The 27,874-nt window shown below is 31.6% G+C and overlaps 2 protein-coding genes across 2 annotated transcripts in view; both read left to right on the top strand.

Annotated features, from left to right (window-relative positions):
- Positions 1–205: 205 nt before the first annotated feature.
- Positions 206–3,472, top strand: LOC129286412 (probable terpene synthase 2). Its single transcript, XM_054922371.1, has 6 exons — positions 206–446; positions 799–1,192; positions 1,665–1,774; positions 1,906–2,036; positions 2,131–2,376; positions 3,186–3,472. The coding sequence occupies exons 1-6, from the start codon at positions 206–208 to the stop codon at positions 3,465–3,467; spliced, it is 1,404 nt and encodes a 467-aa protein (XP_054778346.1). The 3' UTR covers positions 3,468–3,472.
- A 22,090-nt stretch (positions 3,473–25,562) lies between these two features.
- Positions 25,563–27,874, top strand: part of LOC129286410 (probable terpene synthase 2) — a 47,332-nt gene continuing 45,020 nt past the window's right edge. The window contains exons 1-4 of the mRNA XM_054922370.1: positions 25,563–25,664; positions 25,849–26,134; positions 26,537–26,743; positions 26,822–26,915. Coding sequence (XP_054778345.1) covers positions 25,563–25,664; positions 25,849–26,134; positions 26,537–26,743; positions 26,822–26,915 — 689 coding nt within the window. The remainder of the gene's footprint in view (positions 25,665–25,848; positions 26,135–26,536; positions 26,744–26,821; positions 26,916–27,874) is intronic.

The following is a 27,874-nucleotide window of genomic DNA, read 5'->3' as shown; positions in this document are numbered from 1 at the left end:
AAAGTACAGACACCCCATTGACCGATTGTAATATATCTAGTAAGTTTGTTACTATTAGAAAAACATGTATGAACATTACCTGTCTGTTGAGTGTTCATCAGTTAAACTTAAACCTGGTTATGGCATGTGAAAATGCATGCTTGTTTGTGATTTTTCAGGATGTTGATGACAACGTGGAATATAAAGTGCATAAAGGAAACTAAAGATGTTTATATCTTCCAACCGTCAGAGTCGTTCAGAAATCCTAAACTTCATTGAGTTGATCCAACGTTTTGGAGTCTCTTACCACTTTGAACAAGAGATTGAAGAAGCATTGGCAAAGATTCAGAGCATTTATACCAGCAACAACAATATCCTCATCATGCATCAGGATGGAGACGATGATCTTCACTCTCTTGCTTTACTCTTTCGATTGTTGAGGCAACATGGATATCCCATTTCATCTGGTAAGTGTTACGTTATTCAAGCTTAACTTGTCAATATATATTATTTTGCATTGTCTAATGAGAAGAGCTTCTATCTTTTCTTTATTCCACCAGCCGGTATCTAGGGAAAACTGGGGCATTACCATAATCTGCTTAGATTAATCCGGGCCTCATTGTGTGATACGTTTAGCATTTTTATTTAACATAGCTAGCAATCCCAAGACTTGCACCCGATACTGTAAAATAACCTGATTTGACACCCTTGACCTGTTGAACTAAGCTGAGAAGAGCTTTTCTCTTTAATTTCAAGAACTCACACTAATTCATTTCATAGAATTTAAGCACTTTCACTAATTCGTATGTACATGGACAGATGTATTTGAAAGATTCAAGGACGACAAGGGAGAGTTTAATATTAATCAAAATCTTACCAAGGACGTCAAAGGAATGTTGGCTCTGTATGAAGCTGCACAATTAGAGGTTCACGGAGAGAATATATTTGATGAAGCTCTTCATTTCACTTACACTCACCTTAAATCCCTCACTGATAACAACCAATTGAGCCCTATTCTCAATGCGCAAGTCAGCCACTGCTTAAATCAGCCTCTGCACAAGAGATTGCTTAGGCTAGCGGCAAGACATTACATGTCTTCTTACCAGCGGCAACATCCTTCCCCAAATCACACGATAATGCTGCTCAACTTTGCAAAGCTAGATTTCAATATGTTGCAGAAACTGCATCGAAAAGAACTTGGCAATATCACCAAGTAAGTGCAAAGTGCTATCATATCTGACATTTGTATAATGATCCGTAGGATATATATAACAGTAGGAAAAATGATATTTAACAACCTTTTAAAAATATTAGTTATAATTAAAAATCCTACAATTATGAATTTTTAGAAAAAGACCATGGTTCTTAGTTGAACTTAAATTTTTTTTAAATTATTGAATTTTTCAATACTCGTCTTTCATATTTTACATAGTAATGCTTTCAATATTTATCTTTCAAAAGTTTTGATATTAAAATAGAAAATAAAAAATAAGAGTAAATGCTGAGAGTCTTTAAACGTGATTCTCCCTAACATTAAAAACTCTTGCTTAATTTATTTGTGTTACAGGTGGTGGAAAAAAATCAGATTTTACAAGAAAGGTGCCCTATACTAGAGATAGGCTGGTGGAGTCTTACTTTTGGACTTTATCCCTGTCCTTTGATCCTCAATTCAACATTGCAAGAAGGTTAGTTGGCAAACTGGCTGCTATTATCGTTTTTCTTGATGATACCTATGATGTGTATGGCAAACTTGAAGAACTTGAGCCCTTCACAGAGGCCATCCACAGGTTTAAATGTTTATTCACATATTATATATATATATATATATATATTTCTTATATTATTTGCCAATCCTGTCACCGAAATTTAATCATGATTTTTATGACTTAATTACTTCTTTTATCCGATTATCCATATGGGATATAGGTCTCATTAAATATCTTCCAGAGTGCATGAAAGTGGTGTTCGAAGCAGTTGTGGAATTGTGCAGTGAAATGGAGATGGTGACTGCAAAACAAGGGACATCAACTTTTGTGATGCCACATGTTAAACCAGCTGTATATATAAGCAATACTTTATAACTTATTGTAATTTCAAACATATATATGATATTTCATTCCATTTTAACTTGGTTACGTATTCTGGTTGTAGTTTTTCAACTTGGCTAATGCGTGCTTGATGGAAGCAGAATGGTGCCATGAACACTACGTTCCAAGCTATGAGGAGTACAAGGATAATGGAGCTGCTTCTTCTGCTTTCCCACTCCTGCTATCCTCATTTCTCGGCCTTGGAAACCTTGCAACCAAAGTGGTGTTTGAATGGCTTGCCACAGATCCCAAGATTATTAGGACTGTGTCAACCATTGGCAGACTTAAGGATGACATGGTCACTCATAAGGTACAGCTTAAGACACCATGCATATATATATGAATTCATCAACCCAAATCAATTTTGATGTTTCTAATGAAACAATTAAACCACTACCCTCTACCATTTCTTTTATATATCCTTATTTTAGAATAATATTCTATGTGATCATTACGGGTGAAAATAGATCAGAAGGTGTGTCAAGAACTTATACCCTAACAAAGTTACTGATCTATCCAGGTAACAATATGGCTAAGTTCAGGTTTATTATGACTAAGTCAGGCTTATTTACTTAAAATTGGGCCTATAAGCCTACTTGTTTATATTTTTATATTACATTTACATAATATATATATATATATATGTCATGTGATGGATAAATACATAAATAATATGAATTTTGTTAATTCATTCTAAAATTTTATTTTTATAAGTTAGAAATTAAACTTACAAACAAAGCAAAATTTCATTTTATGTCATATTAATTAATTATTATCATGAATTTGTGGCAAAAAATAATTATTATTTATGATTTCCTCCCTTGTACCGATATAAGTAAATATCTATATAATATGTTATAGTATAATTTACTCAAATTTTATCAAAATATTGAAATAGGTAAATAGGCTTGCATGGGCCGCCTAGTCTATTTAACAAAAAAGTCATGTTTAGATATATAATTAAGTCTATTTATATAAATAGGTTAGATCTATTTAACCAAAACCTAGCTAGCCTATTACCACCTTGCGTGTCATAAAGAGCGCTATCATATTAATATTAAATGGAAGAAATGATACGAGAAGCTCCATGGTTTTGCACTGATATCTGTGTGTGTGTAGTTTGAGCAGGAGAGAGAGCATGTTGCTTCAGGAGTGGACTGTTGCATGAACCAATTTGGAGCTTCAGAAGAAGAGGCTTATAAAATGCTCAACGATGACATAAAAAATTGCTGGAAGGATATTAACGAACAGTGTCTGAATAATCCACACAACGTCCCAAAGTCTGTGCTTGATTGTGTTATCAATTTGGCTCGAACAAGTGAGGTTGTTTATGAAAACCAGCAAGACAGATTCACCGATGGCGAGTCCCTCAAACATTACGTCGTCCAACTCCTTCTGTGACAAGTTACAACAACAATATTAATTATAGTTAAGTATCCTAAAATTATAAAATTTTAGAAAAAAATATAATCATGGTCTTTAGTTGGGATTAATTTTTTTATTGAATTTTTTCGATCTAATCTTTTATATTTCAGTACTCATCTTTCTACATTTTCAATAGTCATTTTTAGCATTTTTAGTGCTCAAATTTTTTTTTTTAATAATCATCTCTGATGTTTTCAATACTTATTTTTCATGACTTCAGTACTGAAAAGAAGATAAATGTTTTATAGTACTGAAAACAAGAAATATGGGTACTGAAAACATCTAAAATGACTACTGAAAAATTAAAAAATTGGGCACTAGAAGTGATGCTAAAATATGAGTGTTGAAAATATAAAAGATTAATACTGAAAATATAAAGATAAGTGCTGAAAAAATTTACCCAGGAAAATTTTAATTCCAGTTAAAGATTATGGTCCTATTTTGAAATTTTAAAATTTTAGGATTCTTAACTATAAATAATATTGTTAGAGGGTCTTTAAATGTTATTCTCCCTTTATATTTTATACTCAAGACCTGTCATTTTAATTTGTTGTTGTCAAGTTTGTTGGCAATATGGATTATATGTCCAGACCTGTCATTTTAATTTGTTGTTGTCAAGTTTGTTGGCGATATATGGATTATATGTTCAAGCTACTTCCTATGTTTGTAAAGTTTGTGTATGGTTTTCCTCTGTTTGACGCATGAATAAAAGTGATCACATTATGGTGGATCTTAACTTATCTTAACCGGTGTTGATCAATGACTTGCCTTTGTTTTGACGTTTTCATAAGTCAAGAACTTTTTGTGTTCCTCTTCATATTTATACCTCATCCTCTGTTTTTTTTTTTTTGCCAACACCTTCCCCATGAAAGGAAACACATGCACACACCCTTCACAGCCCCTTGAGGCTTGAATCCACGTTCTGCAACTTAAGAAATGAATATTATAAGAGTGGCTCACTGGCCCAAGCTATTATATTGCTTTATATAGGGAGGGTACACAAGCCTAGAATACATCAACACGAGACATGTATAAAAAAGAGAAAAGAATAAAAAAGTGATCTAGTAATTGTTACAGGCTTAGTACAGATAGTCAATTGTCCAAAAGAAGATTGGGCATGTTATTGCATTTAGTATTGGGCCTTATGCTAATTTTCTTAACTTTCCTTCTCAAGCTTGGGGTAGTTGAGATTACAAGCCCAAACTTGTCATGAAAGGCCTTAAATTTGGAGTGAGATAAGGCCTTAGTAAACACGTCTACTATTTGGTCAGATGATGGGATGTATTTCACCAAGAGTTGGTGGGAAAGCACTCTGTCCCTCAAATAATGAACATCTAATTCAATGTGCTTTGACTGAATGTGAAACATAAGATTTGATGCCAATGTCGTTGCACTGAGGTTGTCATACCACGCAACTGGAGACATTTTCAAATGAAACCCAAGTTCTTGAATGAAAGATTGAATCCAAGCAAGTTTAGTCGCTAGATTTTCCAGCACTTGATACTCTGACTCGATACTCGAATGAGCCACGACTTGTTGCTTTCTGGCAGATCATGAAATCAATGATTTGCCAAGAAATATGTAGTAACTTCCCATGGACCATCAGTCATCTGGGTAGACAGCCCAATTGGCATAAAAAAACCTTGTAAAGTCAGGTGAGTACACAGTTTCACATGCAAAGCTAGATCTGTTGTACCTTTGAGAAAGTGTAGTGTAGTATTCTCTTGAGGGTTTGCTAGTGGATTTTTGTAGGTGAACTTAGGAGTTGACTGAGTTTGTTCACAACAAACATGATATCATGTCTTGTATTTATTAAATATTGCAATGCTCTAATGATATGCTAATATATTGTTGGATTTTTTAGTGGTTTGCCTTCTTCTTTTGAGTAGTGACGATTTACAACCATAGGAGTAGGAACTAAGGTAGAATTTGCCATTCCACTTTTCTGAAGTTGGTCATAAATATATTTCTCCTATTTCAAATATAGTCTTGTTTCATCTCTATATGCTTTGACACTAAGGAAGTACTGCAAAGTGCCTAAATCTTTTAATACAAAGAGATTATTGAGTTGTGTAATGAAATTTTCCATGACTGAATTTGAGTTTCTTGTAACAATTATGTCATCCACATATACTAGGACAAATAACATTATTATGTCTTGTTTCTAGAAAAATAGATTTGTATCAACCTTTGAGTGTAAAAATCTCTAACCAAGTAAAGTTGAACTTAGTCATTCAAACCAAGCTCTAGGAGCTTGTCTTAGTTTGTATAGAGCCTTGTTGAGGAGACAAACATGATTAGGATATTTCCTGTCAACAAATCCTTCTGGTTCTCTCATGAGAACTCTTGTAGAAAATCATTTAAGAAAGCATTATTAATATCTAATTGCCTTATTTGCCACCTAAAGGTTATAGCAAGAGTAAGAACAAACCTTAGAGTGGAAGCTTTTAGGACTGGACTAAATGTTTTCTCAAAATCAATGCCTAGATGTTGTTGAAAGCCCTTGGCAACTAATCTTGCTTTTCTGGCCTTGAGAGAACAATCCACATTGAGTTTGGTTTTAAATACCCATTTATAATCAACTAGATTCTCTTTTCCTATACATGGTACGAGTTTTTAGGTTTGATTTCAAACAAGAGCATTATATTCCTCTTTCATTGCTCTCTACCAATCTTCAAATTTCAATGCTTCTTTAACAGTTCAAGGTTCACAAAATACATCCTGATGTTCAACATGAATAACACCAACATAAGGATGTTTAGTTTTAATAATACCTACTTTGCCTTGTATTACTATAGCATGTGTATTAGCTAGTGGTTGTGATGATATTGAAGTAGCTTCAGTAGGAGCACTTTAGGAAAATGAATTTTCTACACTTATAGATGAGTGTTGTATAGAAGATGAACTTTTACAATCTCATTGAATATTTTGAATATGTTTCAAATTGAGGAGATAGAGGAATTGGGCTAGATGGCATCATTGAAGTGGAGGCAGCAACAGGCACAGATTCAATCACTAATGGCTTGTTTGGTACAATGGAAATGATTTTGATGGAAATAGAAATGGAAATGGAGATGGAAATAGACATGGAAGTGGAAATGGAAATGAGGTTTAAAAATATGTTTTGTATGTTTATGGAATCCTATTATAATATTTAATTAATATGTATATTTTAAATGTAAAAATACTAAAGTACCATCTAAAATTAGGGATAAAAATCCCTCGACCATCTGCTTGAAAAACCACCAGCCAAATCTCCATCCAATCAACAACAATAATCCAGAAAAATCAGAACCCAAATTTAGGAACAAATAGATTATCTATGCAAAGGAATGAAGAAAGATGCAAATATACAAAAGACACAAGCGATGAGATTAACACAAATATTCTCTCTCCAGATTTAGTACTTGCCATCACTATTGATGGAGATTATCATCATCATCGCCGTCACCATTGACGAAGAAGGAGGATGAAGAACAAGTGTTAGCTATATTCTCTCCCCAGATCTGGTGCTTGCCGTCATCGTAGATGAGGAGATGGAGAAGAGGCTATTCTTGTTGATGTTGTCTTTGTCCAATTCGAAAAGTTGATCATCAGAAGGTTGAGACAAGAGAGGGCTAATACAAAGAAGACAAAAATCGAGAGGGAGGGGTAAAAAATAAAAAATAAATCATGGAATTGCAAAACTTGGTTTTTATTATGAAAATGATTTCCATCAATTTTGACGGAAATGAACTCTATGTAGAAACTCAATTCAATTTGATTTTAGCCAACCAAATAGGATAAATTTTCAATTCTATTTCCATATCCATTTCTACCTTCCTAATTCCATGATACCAAATGGGCCCTAAAGGATTGCCTATAGAAGTGTCAGATGTTGAGGGTTGAGTGTCATTCATGGCTAGACAGACAAGGGGCATACCTGAGTTGTATGATTTAAAGAAGCCTTTAAGAATAACTTCCTCTTCAACAGGTACAGATCTTATATTAATAAAACCTGTAGAGAAAGGAAAATCAAATTCATTAAAAGCAATATGTCTTGATATATGAATCCTGGCTATGGGACTGAGTCATTTGTAACCCTTTTGTGAGTTACTATAACCTATAAAAACAAACTTTATGGTTCAAAATTAGAGTTTATGATGATTATAGGACCTAAGACAAGGATAACAAGCTAATCCAAACACCTTTAAATGGCTATAGTCAGGATATCTGGTGAAAAGTCTTAAGTAGGGTGTTCCTCCACCTAAAACACTTGTAGGTAGTACATTTATCAATTCTGTGGCTATGTGAAATGCTTCTTACCAGTAGAATGGAGGAATTTTTGCTTAGGCAAGTAAGGTTAATCCTAATTTAACAATGTGACAGTGTTTCCTTTTAGTTTTCCCATTTTGAGGAGATATATGAGGGCATAAATGTTTGAAAAGGATGCCTAAATCTTGTAAAACTTTAGAGAAACTTCTGTACTCTCCTCCCTAGTCACTTTGCACAACCTTGATTTTGCTTTCAAATTGGTTTTCAACAAAGTTTTTGAACTGAATAAACATTGACAAGGCTTCATTTTAGTTTTTATGGATATATCCATGAGAATCTACTATAATCATCTAAGAATAATATATAAGACATAAAACCATTCGCTAATGCTAGTAGTGAAGGCCCCTATAAATTAGTATGAATTATGTCTAATGGTTTAGAGGCATGAGAGGTTGATAGTTTGAATGGTAGAGAATGAGACTTGCCATATTTGTATGATTCACAAAATATATTTTCATTCATATTGTGAACTTTCAAATTACAATCCTTAATACTTTGAGTCAATACTCTATCACTTGGATGTCCAAGCCTATAATGTCATAATTTCTTATTTAAGTAACTACTATTACTATTTGCTGGAAAATTAGCTTTTTCCTCAGCAACAAACATGAGTTTAGCTCTACCATCCTCCTTCTCATCATAAACTATGAACATGCCTCTACTTGGTTGTCCTTGTAGCATGATATCCCTTATTTGTTACTCCTTAACAGAGAAACCATGAGAGTTAAAAATAATATCTGCATTATTATCTGAAGCCAAATTATAAACACTTAACAAGTTTTTCTTAATCTTGGGAGAATATAAAATATTAGGTAGGGAAACACTCTTATGAAGAACATTTTGAAGAGTTGAGGACCCTAGTTTTTTAACAGCAAGTTTATCTCCATTACCAACCACAATTTTAACATTACCATTAGGAGTAATAGGATTTTCCAGACGAGCAGGATCATTTGTTACATGATTAGTTGATCCACTATTAATCTACCAAGCATCATCCTTCACAGTCTTGGGAGATGCCCAGAATACAACATTGAAATCACCACTGGAAGAACTACTTTAGAAACTAGCTTTCTTCTTAGGCCTTGACTTCATAAAAGTTTGATCATAGTGGTAGAAACATGTGTCAACCTTGTGACCATACTTTTCACACAACTGACACCTAAGATGATCCTTCCTACTGTCAGTCTTATATGAATAGCCATGAGCATGACCTCTCGAGCCCTTGCTAGAACGACCACCATGCCAGTTTTCTCTAGGTGAAGGAAACGATTTAGTGTAGTTGACAAAATTAATAGTAGAAATATTCAGCTGGGAAACTTGCAAAAGCTGATCTATGTGACCTTCATATGTGAGTAAGGATACCTCAAATTTAATCCAACTCAAGTCATTAGATTCTTTGCTCAGATGTACTACTATCAAGTTATAGTCACCATTTAATCTGGCTAGCATTTGAATAATCAAATCAGGTAGTGGAATGGAATGTTTTGTAATGGAGAGCTGCTTAACAATGCTTCTCATTTTAGACAAATAATCGATGATAAGAGATGACCCTTTTCTAATACGTTGAAGCTCAATTTTAAGCATCAGAACACAGGCTTTCTTCTATGCACTAGCAAGTTGACATGCTACATTCCAAAGACCAATAGCTGTTAAGACTTAAGTCATTTCTAATGAAACATCACGTGACATCGTGTTCAATAACCCGTCGAAAAGTAGTTGGTCTATTGCTACCCAGTCTTTAAACTCTGGGTTAAGCTTGATTTCTCCCTTCTCATTAGGAATGAACTAAATTGGATAGAGCTTAGTTCCATTGACAAAGCGTTCAAGTTTGTGTCCTTTGATTATTGGCAATACATGAGTATGCCAAATAGTGTAGTTTGTTTTATCTAGCTTGATAGAACAAATTTGGTTGAGTAAATTGGAAGCACCAAGATGTTTGGTGAGTAAAGTAATAAAGGCAAGAGAGTTCTGAGATTCATTTGAGCTTATCGGTGAACCAGAAGGAGTAGCCATGGCTATTTTCCTTTTCGCTCTGATACCAACTTAAAAAATAAATATTATAAGAGTGTCTCACTGGGCCTAAGGTATTATATTGCTTTATATAGGTAGGGTACACAATCCTAGAACACATGAATATGAGACATGTATACAAAAGAGGAAAGAATAAAAGAATGATCTGGTAATTATTATAGGGCTTGGTACAGATAGCTAATCGTCTAGTAGAAGATTCGGCTTGTTATCACATTTAGTATTGGGCCTTATGCTAATTGTCTTAACTCTGCATATAGCAATTAGGCAATAGTGCCATTATGGCACAAGGCCACTGGCCATATTAATACCTCATTCTATTAAATGTCTAAAAAATTAATATTATTTTCTAATTATAAGGCTTTTGGGGTACGTGTGTCTATTATATTAATTGCTAGGTAATTATGATTGTCGAGATATAAATATGGAAAAAGAGAGGGACTCAATAAAAAAGCAACTCTTATTATTGACTTAAACTACAATATTCACAAACTCATGACTACTTTCCTTCAATTCTTACTCCTTCACTCTTTCTTTTTTTCACCTTACGGGCAAAATACTCTCACTCTTTCTTTTCTTCACACAACATACTTCACCCTCTTACTTGCTTCAATCTCTTACGCTCTATACACACAACAACTCCCAACCTACTTATTTATACTTGTACTAGGTCAGTCAATATAATCTCCAGAGCCTTCTTCATTTTTCCACTCTTCACCATTCCATGTCGGTTTCTTCCTCCACATAATTCTAGGATTTTATTTTCTATTCCAATCGCAGGCTTTTTCATAATTCTAGTGTGATGACCCAAATCTAATTTTAAAAACTATTACTAAAAAATAAAAGAAACAATCAAGAACTTATAAAAAGAGATAAGTAGATTCAATAGAAAATAAAAAAGAAATTAATTAAAAAATATTTAATAAAATTTATTAAATCTTGGAATCCTAACAATTTTATGATATTATCTAGATATTTACCATATATGGTTACACCCAATTATGTAAAAAAAAAAAACAATTGTAATGACTTTAAATTTTAAATTAAATAATTTTTTCCAAACTTCTACCTTATTTAAATTAGTTTTACGGCCAATGGAGAGTGATGACCTAGTGAAATTTAAACTAGTAGCTTACCTTAAAGTTCAGAGTTTAAATTCTTTTGAGTAATTGATTAATTTTATTTAGTTTAAAATTATAGAAAAATTACCAAAGTGCCTATATCTTTTATGTTATTAGAGAAAAATGTTATGCCCTCTCTTGTAATTTTCACAATTTTCTAATATTCAGATTTCTTATTCCTCTCTCTTGGTCAGGCGCACATATCGGAAGAAAAATTCTAGATCCTAAGACTTAATCTACGCTTCCGTTGCTATCTCCCTTCATTTCTCTTCGTGTTTTCTGGTGGTCTCTTGCTGCTATGCCTCCAGTCATCGTCTTCCTCTTTTCTCTTCCTCTCTATTTGGTTAAATCATTTAAAGACTGAGAGAAGTTTCAAACTCAAGACCCCTGTTATTCTCCACCTTTTTCGTTCTCCTTCCCTGCTATTTTGTCCATCGTTGGTGTCCAAGTTTGTTGTGGATTCATTGCTGACGAGGTTAAAGTCATAGTCATTGTGTTTCTCTTTCTCCTCCATTCATGTGCGATATGGGGTGCTAACATCGATTCCTCTCCTCCATCATCCTCCTCACTTCAAGTGTTAAAATCCCTGTTACTTCTCTGTCCTTGCTGTGGTATGGAGTGTACCAGACCTTCTTTTTCCTCCTTTATGTTTGTGTGATTGCAACTTTCTCCTCATTTTTGCTTCTACCATCATGGATGTTGAAAAATAGTTTGTTTTGGGTTCTAGGTTGTTTGGGCTGTTTCTAGGTGTTCAGGACCAGTTTGCATTTTTTTTATTGTATGCTTATTTGGACTATAAATATATGTTAGGTGATGTGAATCTAGGCACTACTGATCAGTGCATGTAGCACCAAATAGCCATAAGGCATACATATTTAATGAAAAGTTCTTTTTATTTAGTTTTGTGTTTTTTAGTTTCTAACATAGTACTAGAGCGGGTTGAAATTGCTTCAACCCATATCCGCTTCTTCTTAAAAACCCTTACCCTCTTGATCTTTTCCATCTTTCTTGATTCAAAAACCCAATCTCCTCCCCTGTTTCCCTCATTATCGCCGTCCTTGTCCCTTATATATCTCCATCAGCATCTGACAAGAAGCCATTCTGAACATTATGCCTGATTTTGAAGAAGAATGATCCTTCGCTTCTGCACTAGACATGAATCACCCACTCTATCTGTATCCATCTGACACTCAAGCCATAACCTTAGTTGCACAACCACTTATCGGAGTGACAAATTATGCCATCTAGAGCCATGCAATGATGATGGCACTTTGAGCCAAGAACAAGATCGGGATAGTCGACAAATCTTACAGAAGAGAAACACTTTAGGAGAAATTTTAGGCTCAGTAGGATAGATGCAACACAGTCGTCCTTTCTTGGATGATTAATTCTGTCTCCAAGGAAATCACTGCAAGCATCACCTTCTCTAAATATGCCTACCTTGCCTGGGAAGATGTTCGTGAACGATTCGATATTACGAATAGAATAAAGATTTATAGGCTGCATCGTCTCATAAATTCTCTCAACTAAGGAGGTTCATTTGTATCTGCATATTTTACAAAGCTTAAGGAACTATAAGAGGAATATTTGACTATAGTCCCTCTTTTGAGTTGTAAGTGTAATACCTCTATCGAGTATGCGAGAAGTATATAATAGTAAAGGCTTTTCCAATATCTTATGGGCCTTAATGATTCATATCAAGCTATAAGAAGCCAGATTCTCCTTATGAAACTACTGCCCACCATAAATCAAGCCTACTCAATGGTATCTCAAGAGGAGGCTCAATAATCGATCACTTCATCTCCACTCCGAAATCTTGAATACTCTACTATGGCAACAAGAGGCAGAGGAAGATATAGCCAAGGACGTGCCAGAGGAAATCAATTCAATGAATGTGCATATTGCCATAAAAGGGGGAATATAAAAGACAACTATTTCCATATAATTGGTTTTCCCTCAAATTTCCAAGCACCAGTGGGATCCAATTCAAGATAGCCAATCATGCTGAGGGGTTTAATTCTCTAAATCCATCTAAATCACAATTTCAAAATTCATCTAAGTGTCAAATTCTTTCTCCAAAGGAGTATGAAAAAATCATAGAAAACTTGAGGAAAGAGGTGAAGGCATTATCCATCAAGACACCTACAGTAGGAGCAATTAATAAAAGACTCTGGTAAGCCTGAGTCTTCAGGTTTTATTTTCTCTTCCTTAACTTCTACATACAAAACATGAGCACATTGATTGTTAGATTTAGGAGCTACTTGTCATGTAGTGAATAATCTATCCTTTCTAAGAAAATATGAAAGTTATACTAGACGCACACTAAAAATTAAAGTACCTAATGTAGCCATATTGACTGTTACACATACTGGAAGAATAAAATTGTTTGATGACATTATACTAGACAATGTTTTATATGTACTAGGGATATGCTATGATTTAATCTCCATCTCACGACTCACTAAAGAACAAAATTGTGTTGTGGCATTTTTTCTTGATGTTTGCATGTTACAGGATCTCTCTAATGGAAAGACCAAAATGATTGGTAGGATAAGCACTAGTCTATATGTCATAGAACAATACATTCCTTCTTCATATAATGTTTTTGCTAGTAGTCATATTTCTCAAAGCAATATTTGGCATTTAAGATTAGGGTACCCATCCAACTCTGTCTTTAGAAATGTTCCATCTCTATAAACCAAGGTAGATTTTACTGAAATTCCTCACTGTGATACTTGTTTCAAGTCCAAATAAACTCGGTTATCTTTTCCTTCTAGTGAAATAAAGAGTACAACTTGTTTTGATCTGATTGGGGACTTTATAAGGAATCAACTTATCAGGGATATAAATTCTTTCTAACTATCATTGATGATTTATCCTGGTATACATGGGTTTATTTAATGCACAACAAACAAGAAACCTCTTATCATCTAAAAATTTTCCTTAACCTTACATCAAATCAATTTAAAACCAAGGTTAAGAAAATTAGGAGTGATAATAGAGCTGTTCATGTCTCATGATCTCTGTACCTATTTTTTAGAAAATGGTCTTATTCATGAAACTACTTGCATTTACACCCCCCAACAAAAGGGGTTGTTGAAAGAAAGCACATACATATCCTAGAAGTGTCTAAAAGTCTGATTTTTCAAGCTAACATGCTAATAAAATTTTGGGGAGAAGTTGTTCGAGTAGCAATTTACTTGATAAATAGAATTCCTTCTAAGGTTCTGACCAACTAAAATGCATATAAACTGTTATACAAAAAGGAATCGGATTTATCTAATCTGAAGGTGTTCAGCTATTTAGCTTATGCTAAACTTCTAGGAAAACTAGATAAGTTTAAAACCAAGTCCAAAAGTTGCATTTTTTTAGGCTACCCAAATAATCAAAAGGGTTACATTTTGTATAATATTAAAAGTGATGATATTTTCGTTAATCGAGATGTTGTATTTCTTGAGAATTAGTTTCCTTTTACAGATGAAGATATTATTGCACAGCACTAAGATTTGGTAAGATTTCTTGATCTTCCTAGTCCTCTTTTGAATGTTATGTCTAATCCCATGAATGAGAATATATTAGATAATAATGTCTCATAAAATGATTCAGTTTTACACAATAATAGGCCAGTTAGAATTCATCAATCACCATCTTGGCTTAGAAACTATGACTGCTCAAATTTAGAGTTTATCAACAAAGTAGATAGAAAAGGAAATAGGAAGATCTTATATCCTATGCAACATAGTATAAGTTATGCAAATATATTACAGTCATATAAGGATTTTATAGCACAAACTGATGACATAATTAAACCTGACACTTTTGAGGAGGCTATTAGAGATGAAAGATGGATAAAAGCCATAAAGGATGAAGTTAGTGCCTTAGAAAGAAACAAAACACTACTACAAAAAAGACTTTTTACAGTGATTAAAAAATACTTTTTACATCGGTTCACATAGCATTATTGTTCCAGGGGATGTAGAAAGTATGAGACTTTTTACATCGGTTGTACAACTGATATAGAAGGTGGACTTTCTACATCGATTATAGCTAGAACCAATGTAGAAAGTCCACCTTCTACAGCAATTCTGGCTAGAATTGATGTAGAAAGTCCATTTTCTACATCAGTTCTATCCACAACCGCTGTAGATAGCAATATTATTTTGAAAAAAAAATAGGGTTGTTTTTCTTGGTTGTAAACCCTACAATCCAGAAAAACACCTCTAAAATAAATAGAAATTAAATTCTATAGCCATAAAATAAGAAAGAGTTATTTAATTTATTTAAATATATAACAATTTATATTCAACTTTCATTTATTTAAATCATAACAAAAGAATTGAAATTATAATTAAACAATATAAACAAAATTTTTGTATGGTAAATTAAAAGAACCTAAAATTTCTTAGAAAATACAAGTGCATAAAAGCAAGGGGAACAAGCTCTTGACAGCAACTCCTTCTTTACCTATATGAGCAAGTTGAACACACATACACACACCAAGTGTTGATACTCTTCATTCTCAAAATTTGGTAAGGCCTTAGCTTTTTTTGTCTTATAGGTTTCATACCCTTGTAGAAAAAAATGAAACTACTATTAACTACTGAAAACATTATAGGTACATACATACTACAAAAAAAATCATATTGTAGATTTAACTTTAGCTTACATTGGACAGTTATCTTAGAATAGAAGGCCAAAATCATATACAAAAGGTGCTTAACACAACTAAAGAGACATTGGAAAGAAAAAAGTGGTTAACTATAAATAGAAAATTTGAAGCAAACTACCAAGAACAACCAAGAATAGCCATTACTCAAGTAATCTAAATATGCAAACATAAAAGCTTATATTTATAAGTATTGAATATTTGATTATTTCTAATATTCCAACCATACAATACCTTTCAAACAGGGCAAGACTAGCTCAAAAGTACTAAAGAATGCCTTGTTTTCTTGCATTTGCAACCACTTCCTCCTATAGTGGATGCCTTGAACATGAAGAAGAAGAAAAATAATTAATATTAATAGATAGATAGATAAATGAAAATGAACCAAATAACTAGCACTTTGTTGAAGTTAACTTAACATTTTATGAGCAGAAAAATATATGTAAAGCTAACTTAAGGTGTGGAGCATGAATCCTTTTGCTCATCTCATTAAGACATGAAATCATTTAATTAAAAAAACAAGGAAAAGAAAATTTCTTAAACATGTAGTATTTATGCCATGAAACCAAAATAACATCATATATAAAAGGGGTATTAAATAATAACAAAAGAAAGTATGAAAATTATTAATAAGAAAATCACCATAGAAGCCAAAAACATGGTTGTAAAAACAATACTATCACCATTTCCACCACAAGCAACCTAAAAACTACACAAATTAGTATGCAAATCTATCATGAGATATTGAATAACCAAAAACAGGGTAAGGGAAAGAACTGAGACTTTAGCATTGTCTATATAATTGTTTGATTATATTTTTATTCTCATTTTATTTTGCTAAGGCTACTGCAAACATATATAAAATATAAATGAAAATAATTCAGTCATGAACTTGGATGCATAAATCGAACAGGGTATTAAGTTTTGCATATCCTTTAATTAGGAAATCCAACCAAAAGCAAATAAGCAATGTCAAACAGGATCAGATTCATATTCAATGGCAACATATAAATAACTGAAAATGAGTAATATTCAAGCTAAGGGAACCTAAATTTGACAAGAATGACACCAATGAGATGCTACACAAGAGAGGGAAGGTGAGAGAAGGAGGAGAAGAATGGTGGAAGCACCCAAAACAAAGGCTGTAATGCAAACCAAATAAATCTCACATCTAGAAACTAATCAACGATCCAACCGTTGAAAATGACACATTGGATGTTCTAAACTATTTGACAAACTTTTAGCTTGATCCAACGATTAATGAACCTCTAAGAGAATATTTACTAAAAATGTCTTGTGAATATGCAAAAATAACTTTGGAGGAAGGAGAAGGATTTGGAGAAAATAGATCTTGGATTTTAGGTATCTTGTTTAGGAAGAAGGGATGAGGAGGAGGAGGAGGAGGACAGCAACACAATATAGAGGCAAGAAGAGTAGAAGACAAGGAGGAAGAAGATGCAAACACGTTCTGTGTGAGAAAGATGATGAGAACTGAAACTTTAAATGACTTTTTACATCAGTTGCTAGGGTAACCGATGTAAATAATACATTTTACATCAATTATCACTAAAACTGATGTAAAAAGTATTTATTTTTTTAATATTTTTTAAAATTCAAAATACTTTTTACATTGAGTGATAGAGTACTCAATGTAGAAAGTTCACTTTCTACATAAGGTGTTTCCACCTAATGTAGAAAGTACGGTAGAAAAGCACTCGATGTAAAAAGTGTGTATTTTTTAAATTTTTAAAAAAATTCAAAGTATTTTCTATGTCGGGTGCTCTATCACCCGATGTATGCAGAAAGTACTTTTTGCATCGGTTGAAAAAGCACTCGATGTAAAAAGTCTAATAGTCATGGCTAATATTACAAAATTACCATCGCCTGGACTTTTTACCTCGTTTGCCTTCCAACCGATATAAAGAGCCCCCTATAAAAGCTAAATTTTGTACTAGTGAAATATGGGAGATAGTTGAATTACCTTCAAGGAAAAAACCTATAAGGTGTAAATGGGTATTTAAGAAAAAATATAATGCTGATGGTAGATTAAATAAACTGAAGGCAAGGTTAGTTGCAAAGGGTTTCAGTCAAAAGGAGGGAATAGATTATTCAAAAACATTTTCCCCTATTGTCAACATGACTACTGTTAGGTCAGTGTTAGTTATAGCAGCCAAATTTAACTGGAACCTTTTTCAATTAGATGTTGACAATGCATTCCTACAAGGGGATCTAAATGAAGAAGTTTACATGAAGATACCTTTAGGTTTTAATAGACAGGGGGAGAAGAAAGTATGTAAATTGATAAAATCATTATATAGTCTGAAACAAGCTACTAGACAATGGAATATTAAATTTTGTGAAGCTTTAATTGTTGGTGGTTTTGTACAAAGCAAGTTTGATTACTCTTTGTTTACTAAATAGTATGAGAATGAATTCATTATTGTGTTGGCTTATGTAGATGATCTAGTTATAACTAGAAGTAGTCAAGTAGCAATTGAAACAACTAAGAATTATCTACATAATAATTCTAAAATGAAAGATTTAGGATCATTAAAATACTTTCTTGGGATTGAAATAGCAAAATCAAGTAAAGGAATTATTCTCAATTAGCATAAGTACACTCTAGATCTGATAGCAAACACAAGTTTAGGAGCTTCAAAACCTAGAGATGTGCTAATGAATCCTAGTTTAAGGCTGTATAGCAAATTGAGAAAGGGGGAGAAGGATGAACAACTTACATATCCTACTAGATATAGACATCTAATAAGGAAACTCTTGTATCTAACCACAACTAGACTAGATATTAGCTATACAGTTCAAACATTAAGTCAGTTTATGGAAAATCCTAGAAAATCTCATTTGAAAGCAGCTTTGAATACTGTTAGGTACTTAAAGAAAAATCCTGGTTGAGGGATCTTCTTTCCTTCTTCAAGAAGTATAAAGTTAGAAGGCTTTCGTGATTCAAATTGGGGGACATATCCTGAAACGCATAGATTTGTCACTGGATTTCTAATAAAACTAAGAGGAGCTATAATTTCATGGAAATCTAAAAAGTAAAGCACTGTCTCAAGGTCCTTTGATAAGTGGATAGTTTTCCAAACAATGTCTTACAAAGTATTTATAAAATTTTTTTATTTAAATTTTAACATTATTCCTTTATAAGTTGCATAAATATTCTTGTCAGTTTTAATCTTAGGATTCATACAATTCTTTTTATTTACCTAACTTTTATATTAACTAGTTATTATGGAATTTGCTTTATATTCATTAAGATTTATGCTATTGTTAAAGAATATTTGGATTAGGTACACTATTAACAGAATATTAATGTTGTTAATGATTTATATTAAATTTTATGATTTATATTACTGTTATTAAAATAGTGATTCGTGCATGGTGAAAATTGAAAAAGAAAATTTGATAGTTGAATATTATATTTTTAAGAGAATGGTTTTCAATGAATGTTTTAACTCCATACACGTATGATTTTAATTAGGGGGATTGAGTTTAGAACACTGAATGCTAACTGTAATTTTGTTAGTTCTTGGTACGCCATGGTATACCTAACTAGTAAGGTTCTTGTAGGAGGTGCTAACCTTGTGAGTAGGCCAATATACATGGAATGGAGGGATGAATACTCATGAGCATTGTACTCACGCTTATTTCATAGGCTTATTCCCTGTGCTTATTTCATAGCTTCTAGTTGTGCTTGATTATTTTGTGGCTTTAAGCCGCTCTTGTTGATAAGTTATCCTCATTGACAATATGTCTATGCTTGCTAATCAGTATGATTAAGTCTTGCCAAAGAAGGAATTTTGAAACTATTTTCTTTAAATTTGATCTTAGAAAGAAAACTGCTATTTCTACTGTATATGAATTTTATTGAGTAATATATATATCCCAAGATGTTTAAGTATGTGTAGAAAAAAAGAAGAAGAAGAAGAAGAAGAAAAGGAAATTTAGATTTAGATTTTTTATTTGAAATATTGCATTTTAAATCTCATTTAAAATTTATATGTTTAAATTTTTTTGTCTGGGTAATTTAAAAAAATTAAAATAAAAAAGAAAGATGAGTTGAGTTTAGAAAACAAAAATGAAAGATTAGGAATGATGGTATTATCTCTATTTTGTAATTGACAAGAGATGAAAATGAGAGATGAGAAAAGATGTGAGAATTATATAAGTATCAATAGTAAAAATGTCAATAGAACAAGATGTTTGAAGTAGAGAAAGTTTAAAATTATAAAAGAATTGTAACAATAATGGATTTGGATTTAAATCAAATCCAAATTTATGATTTTTTTTTTGCATTCAAATAAAAAATTTGATTCAAATTCAAATCTAAACTCCTATTAGTCCAAAGCCACAATAAAAGTGGTACTTGTAAAAATTTAGTTTGTTCCTGCCCATCCATTGGTGCCGACCAACATGTATTATGATGATGGGATTAATAAAAAATAGGATTAATATATAATTTGAAACTTAAACTATATGTTTAAAAGTGATTTAAACCCTATAATTATAAATTATCTATCTATATCTATAAAAGTAGGACCACAAATAACACCTAATGACGACAAGTGTCTTTGATTATATTTTTTGTTATTTATTTTTTAGTTTTTAAAAATAGATAAAACTATACTTTCAAATATCTCTTCATTATTTCAACTTTTAAAAGAGCGTAATCGCAAACAACATCTAAAGAAGACACGTGTCCCTAATTTTGTTTTGCTCTATTTTTTTAATTTTTATTTTTTAAAAATAAATAAAAACTACCTTACCTTCAAACATCTCCTTATTATCTCAACTTTTAAAAAAGTAAAACCACAAGCAATATTTGATGACTACACATGTTCTCGACTCTAGTTTACTTTATTTATTTTTCAAATAGATACGACTATCTTATCTTCAAATATCTTTTCCTTATCTCAACTTTCCATTTACATATTCATAATTTTAAAATTATAATTTCAAAAAATAAATAAAATTTAAATTCTAAATTTAAAAATAATGAAAAAATTATCCCAACTTTTCATTAACTTATTTATTTACATTTACAAGTTTCTAATTTAAAAATAATAAAGAAATTATGTACCACAGATAGCATCTAACGGTGCCATTGATTCTAACTTGCTTTGTTTTTTTTCAATTTTTAAAAATTAATAAAACTACCTCACCCTATCCAAATATTTTTATATTATCCCAAAACTACCTCACCCTATCCAAATATTTCTATATTATCCCAAAACTACCACACCCTATCCAAATATTTCTATATTATCCCAACTTCTCTTTAACTTATTGATTTATAATTCCAAATTTATAATTAAAAAATAACAAAAAAATTATGTACCACAAGCAGTATTTGACGATGATGACACATGTCCTTGATTATATTTTACTTTATTTATTTTTAAATTTTTAGAAATAAATAAAATTACATGTCCCTGATTATAGTTTGCTTTGTTTATTTTTTAATTTTTAAAAATAAATAAAATTACCTTACCCCAAATATCTCTCCGCTACCTCAATTTCCCATTAACTTACTTATAACTTCACATTTAATTTAAAAATAATAAATGAAATTCATATTTTTGATTTTATAAAAAATTAAGTTTAAAATTCTAATTTAAAAATAATAAGTAAAATATTTTCATTCAATTTTTTAAAATATTTTTTTGGAAAAGAAATCTAAAACTTTGGAAGAGTGAAAATATTTGCACCCAAGGTTTTTTTGGTAACCCATCTCACATTTTCACCCCTACTATATTTTCTTCATTGTTCTCGCCTTCTTGCAATTTAAATTTAAAGTTAAACCTTGAAACTCTTGAAACTTTTTTTCCATTGTAACTTCTATGCTTACATTTCTTCTTTCCTTTTTAGAGAGTGCTCACTCACATTCACACAAATTCATGCAAAATTATCATCTCATTGGTGTCTGATCAAAGGCTTAGGAAGAGTTGTTCTTGATCAATTTGACAATGAAAAAGGATAATCCAAATGAAAGCCTTGCAATAAAAGCTCTAGATCTCTTTGAACCTTAATAATTAGCTCTATTCTTCTCTCCAGTAATATTGTATCTCTTATTCATTATAATCAAGCTATTTTGATTACATACATCACAATATTCTCCTCTTTTGTATATTTCTATGGCTGAATATTTCATCTCCAAAACAAGTGTGAGGAAATTAGGTGATGGCCCTTTTATTTTTGATATTGAATGTCATTTAATCAAAATTTTTTGTTATATGTGCATGTGAAAAGAATGTAATGTTTTGAAGGAAATGTATTTTATGTGCTTCAAATTGTGTAGGTATAATTTGATTCTAGATGACATTTGGCATCTCTCATCATGATGTATAATTTTATATATATTAATTAATCTATTCTCATACTCTTAATTGTTTGATGTATCATAAAAAGTAAAGCCAATATTAAAAATAAAATAATAACTCAGTATAGAATATATAAAAATAGTTGAATGTATTTCAATTAGTAAAGATTCAAGATTTCTAAATTATTTTTTGGTGACCATGATCTTTTGTTCCTTATATTCATTCCTTTTTCATTTATAGCAAGTTCTTTTTAAACAAATAAAATATAATAATCATTCATAAAATTTAGTAAATAACAAATCGAAGTGAAATTAATTTTTCATGTGAATTAATTTGAACCATTTTCAATTTTTTTAAATCAATACAAGATTAATTATTGGCTTATCATTTTAAAACTTATTTTAAAGATTACTTTAAATTTAATTTATCTTAATTGTAACAATAATTACAATTACAAAAAGTATACCTAAAATATCATGTGCATCACAAAATATTTTATTTAAAAGTTAATAAGAAATGTTAGTGTGATATTTATAAATTTTAATTTGGGATTAGCTTGTGCTTTGAAATGTCAATAGCTAGCACTACAAAATTTATTTTCACCAAATAAAATCTTATATTATGAATAATTATTAATTATTATTTTTTTCATCCCAAATTATAAGACACTTTTAGAAAAAATTCAGCATATCAAAATATAAGACATTTTGATAAAAATAAAGTTTATTAATGATACTTTTTTAATATTACCTTTCTTATATATTTTCTCTTCATTCTTTTATCAATGGAGTATTAAATAAATGATATTTTTGAAAGTTTATATTTTTATTTTGAAAAAGTAAGATTATAAAGTGTATTTAATGAGCTTTATTAGTATATGAGATTTTGTGTAAAAATATCTTATAATTTAAGATGGAAGGAGTATTATTTATTTATTTTTTTAATTTTTTCACCTACATGCATGCCACGTATTTGCATATTTTAAACCTTGAATAATTCAAGTCCGTGCACCCTTATCTGCCCTGTTATTTTCAAACTAACGGCAAAACTTTTTAAAAATAGTGGGCCCACAATCTCTATCGGCCTTTATCTCATCACTGGCTCTCTCCTCCCTCTCTCCCGCCCCTCTCTTGCTCTGAGAAGATCGACTGAAGAAGAAGAAGAAGTTTAGACGACGTTGAAGCAGTGATGAAGAACGGTTACCCCTTAAATTTTCAGGAATCAATTACTTCATTTAACTTGCTTGCAAAATCCTAATAATTAACTATCATTTCGCTAATCCAAACGACTAATGAGTGCTTCTTTTGAAAATATTAATGAAGATGATGCTATTAACTAAACCGTGCCGTAGAGACTTGTAGCTGACGGTTCTAGAAATTTCGTATTTCGAGGCTTGTTCCTCGAGGATTTGTAAGAAGAAATTATGATGCAGATTCCCTGAAATTTCCCTCACAGACTAGCTAGAGACTTGCATTATTAGCCTTGCATGCATAACTTGTCAAACATCGAGTCTCCTACGTGCCATGTATTTTCTCTCCAACACATCAAATTTACAAACACGTTATCCTATGCTCATTTGGGACTATGAACATTAATTATAGTCTCTGAATTAAACGTTAAAAGGCCACGTGTAGGCCATGAAAACATTAAAGAACACGTGGCGTTGAGATGAAGGCGTTTGGAATTAAGAAAAAAATAATGGCCGACTGACCTTTTTCTCCCTGCCAATGTTGAGCACGATGAGCTCTACCAGGCCCTTGGTATGTATGAGGACGCCCAGCGTTAAGATTAGTCCCTAGGGCCGTCTGAAGAATATTGAAGAACTAAAGAGAAATTATGATAGAAGCTTACTATATTATAATTTATCATATTCAATTTTTACTAAGATTAGGTTTTACATTATTTTAATAGCAGCTTGTTAAAAAAATCATTTCAATAATATTTTTTGAATTTCAAAGTACAGGCAAAATCATTTTTTTTATAACTTTCTCATGAATAAGTGATAATATTTTACTAATAGAAAAACAGATAATATTATAGCATATATTCTCAATATATCATATTTCAGTTAAGATCATGATATAATTAATTTATAACAGGAAAGATCTTTCCTACATAAATATTTTTTGTTATGAGGTCTAAGGCAATTGCCTTAATGGCCTAAAGGTTTACACAGCCATGAGATTCCCTCGCCAGAATAAAACATATAATCGCCACCACCAACGTCCTAAATATCCCGCCGGTGACGCCCACAGCCCCCAGCCCTCATTGCCTCAGATTTTTGCCACGTCAGTCTTCAACCTGCTCGATGCAAAACATAGTGGGAGGAGCAGACTCGACATGAAAATCCTCCATCCACTCTATCAGTCTCTCCTTTTGGTATAGTTAACCCCAACAAGAATACTCCAAATATCGAATGGATCCCTATAAAGTTCGTTATGAAACCTGACACCATCACTCTAGCTAAGGTCAAGCAAATGTAAGCCTCGTCAATGGCCTCGTGCTCCGATGAGCATCTCCGGGCCACCCATTTCATTGCGGGTCGGATCGCAGCCATAATGAAAATTATGAAAGCAGCCTCGTTATGAGAGCATTACTTCAAAATCTTCTGCCCTATTTAGATTTCAGTTAGATATAATTGATATAAAACTAATTGATTAATATGATTGATTTTGATTATAATTGATTATGTTATAATACAATTTGTTTGGATATTATTTTTCTGAAATTAATTTTAGCTGGACAAATTATCATAAAGGACACTACTTTTCAAAATTAAATTATTGATAAAGTTGTATTCAACATTACTAAATTTGTTAAATGTTATTTAAGAAGTAAAATATATTATTTAACAGTAAAATTGAATTTATGAGCAATTTTCTAGAGCTTATTTAAAAATGTGATTCTTGCTTAATAATCAATTATCAAATTTTTTGGCTGTTTGGGTAATTTTTATTAAAAATCAATTATTTGGCCCTAAAAATTGATTATCCGTTCAATCCAAACAAGCTATTCTTCTGCTGCAATCGTCGTCTAAGAAGAGAAGAGGGGGAGAGAGGGAGGGAGGAGCGTGAGCAAGAGATGTAGTAAAGATAGAGAATGTGGTTCCTATTTAAAAAGTAACAGTCATTAGTTTTAAATTAATGATGGGTGAGGATACATCAACTTTAATTGTTCAGGCTTAAAAACATATTCTTTATTAATATAACGTTCAAATTGCTTTCAGGATGCCAATTGTATATTAAACCTAAGAAATATAAATTATTCCAACTACAAATAAATAACAGTAATGGTAAATAAAATTAAATTAAAAGAGGAATGGGAATATAATTAGACTTACGTGCAAAACCTGTAAAAGTAATAAAATTAAATTAAAATATAATTAGACTTACGTGCAAAACATATAAAAGTAATAAAATTATATTAAAAGAGGAATGAGAATATAATTAGACTTACGTGCAAAACCTATAAAAGTTGTTAGTACTCATCGCTTACCTAACCTCAAAGAAAAGAATATTAAATGAATGATATCCTCTATGTAAATCAATTCGATACATATCAGGCTCTTAATTTCTATCAAAGCCATATCAGTTCCAAAATAGGAGCCATGTCTGTCACAGCATCTCACCATGACAACACTAGAAGATGTGCCAATTTTACTCCTGATATTTGGGGAAATATGTTTCTTCAATATGCTTCAGAATCTGAGGTATTTAATATAGTACACAGACCATTAGATGAAACCTATTGATTGAGTGTAATATATCTAGCAAGTTTGTTTCTGCTAGAAAAACATGTATGAAAATTACCTGTCTGTTGAGTGTTCATCAGTTAAACTTAAACCTGACTGTTGCCAGTGAAAGTTGCATGCTCGCTTGTTTGTTATTTTTCAGGATGTTGATGACAGCGTGGAACATAAAGTGCATAAAGAGAAACTAAAGATGTTTATATCTTCCAACCATCAGAGTCGTTCAGAAATACTGAACTTCATTGAGTTGGTCAAACGTTTGGGAGTCTCTTACCACTTCGAACAAGAGATTGAAGGAGCATTGGCAAAGATTCACAGCATGTATACCAGCAACAACATCCTTATCATGCATCAGGATGGAGATGATGATCTTCACTCTCTTGCTTTACTCTTTAGATTGCTGAGGCAACATGGATATCCCATTTCATCTGGTACTTGTTACGTTATTCAAGCTTAACTTGTCAATATATAGGAAAACCTGGTAGTATTATCTAATGAGAAGATCTGACTCTTTTGCATTGTCTAATGAGAAGATCTTCTGTCTTTTTTTTTTTTTTTTAATTCCATCTGCCCGTATGTAAGGAAACCTGAGAGTATTATCACCATCAAATTAATCTGAATCCTATTGTGGGGATCATTATTATCAATGATGATGGGTACCTTAGGGATGCATTTAGCATTTTTATTTAACACAGTTGCCTATCCTAGGACTCGAACTAGAGACCTCAGGATGTATAAGCTGATTCTTTTCACTCTAATTTCAAGAACTTACACTGTTTGTTTCATAGAATTTCAAGCACTTGCAATAATTCATATGTATATATATGAAACAGATGTATTTGAGAGATTCAAGGACGGGAAGGGAGAGTTTAATATTAATCAAAATCTTGCCAAGGACGTCAAAGGAATGTTGGCCTTGTATGAAGCTGCACAATTAGAGGTTCACGGAGAGAATATATTTGATGAAGCTCTTCATTTCACTTACACTCTCCTTAAATCCCTCACTGATAACAACCAATTGAGCCCTATTCTCAACACAAGTCAGCCACTGCTTAAGCCAGCCTTTTCACAAGAAATTGCTTAGGCTAGAAGCAAGACATTGCATGTCTTTGTACCAGCCGCAAGATCCTTCCCAAAATCACATGATAATGTTGCTCAACTTTGCAAAGCTAGATTTCAATATGTTGCAGAAACTGCATCGAAAAGAGCTTGGCAATAGCACCAAGAAAGTGCAATGTGCTATAGTATTTGATCTTAACTAGTACAATGATCCGTAGGATATGTATAAATGTAAGGAAAAATGATATTTTATGACCTAAAAATATTAATTACAGTTAAAGATCTTAAAGTTATGAATTTTTACAAAAAGATCATGGTTCTTACTTGAAATTAAAATTTTTCAAGATATTATTGAATTTTTTTGGTACTCATTTATGAACACCGTATTTTGTTTGGGCTCTTATAAATAAGATAACATCTATAATAAAATAATAAAAATGAATAAAAAAGAGATAATGGAAAATGGTTTATAACAAGAAAATAAGTAAATAAAAAAATTAAAAGGTATTTGATTGAAGATAATGAAAAATAACACAAATGCAATCAAATCAAATCACAATATACTATAATAATGTATGAGCTATAAAGATTTGAATATCTCAAAATAACATAATAATCAGAATATAATCTAATCTAATATTTAATATTATGATTTGAAGATTTCAAGATAATATAATATAATATCTAATATTTTGGGATACATGAAATTTTCATAAATCTTATCAAAAGATTTCCCCAAAATTGTTTCTCAGAATTTTGTTGCAAATAAAGAAATAAAATATACAAGCCAACATTAAAATTATTTTATAAACATTGATAATTAATATTTTCCTTAGAAAAAATTCTCAACCAAGAGACATGCATTTTTACTTTGAACTATATGAGCTTTGATTTCTTTAGAGGATACGTAGGCTCTAGACTTTCATACTAGATTAAATCCAACTTATAAATAAATAAAATTTTCCTTTTGATTTTTTTATTTTTTGTTAGGGGCAATTAGGATAGTTTTTGTTAACTTCCCCACATATAATTGACTCTCTTACCCTTTTTCCTATACGTAAACTATATGTTAAAGAGGTTTCCAAATTACCCTTTAAAATTTTGGTGGTGAC

The sequence above is a fragment of the Prosopis cineraria genome, unplaced genomic scaffold (assembly GCF_029017545.1).
Source record: "Prosopis cineraria cultivar Desert tree isolate PC_DT_omini unplaced genomic scaffold, ASM2901754v1 PC11, whole genome shotgun sequence".
NCBI lineage: Eukaryota > Viridiplantae > Streptophyta > Magnoliopsida > Fabales > Fabaceae > Prosopis > Prosopis cineraria.
This window is presented reverse-complemented; position numbering and strand designations above follow the sequence as displayed.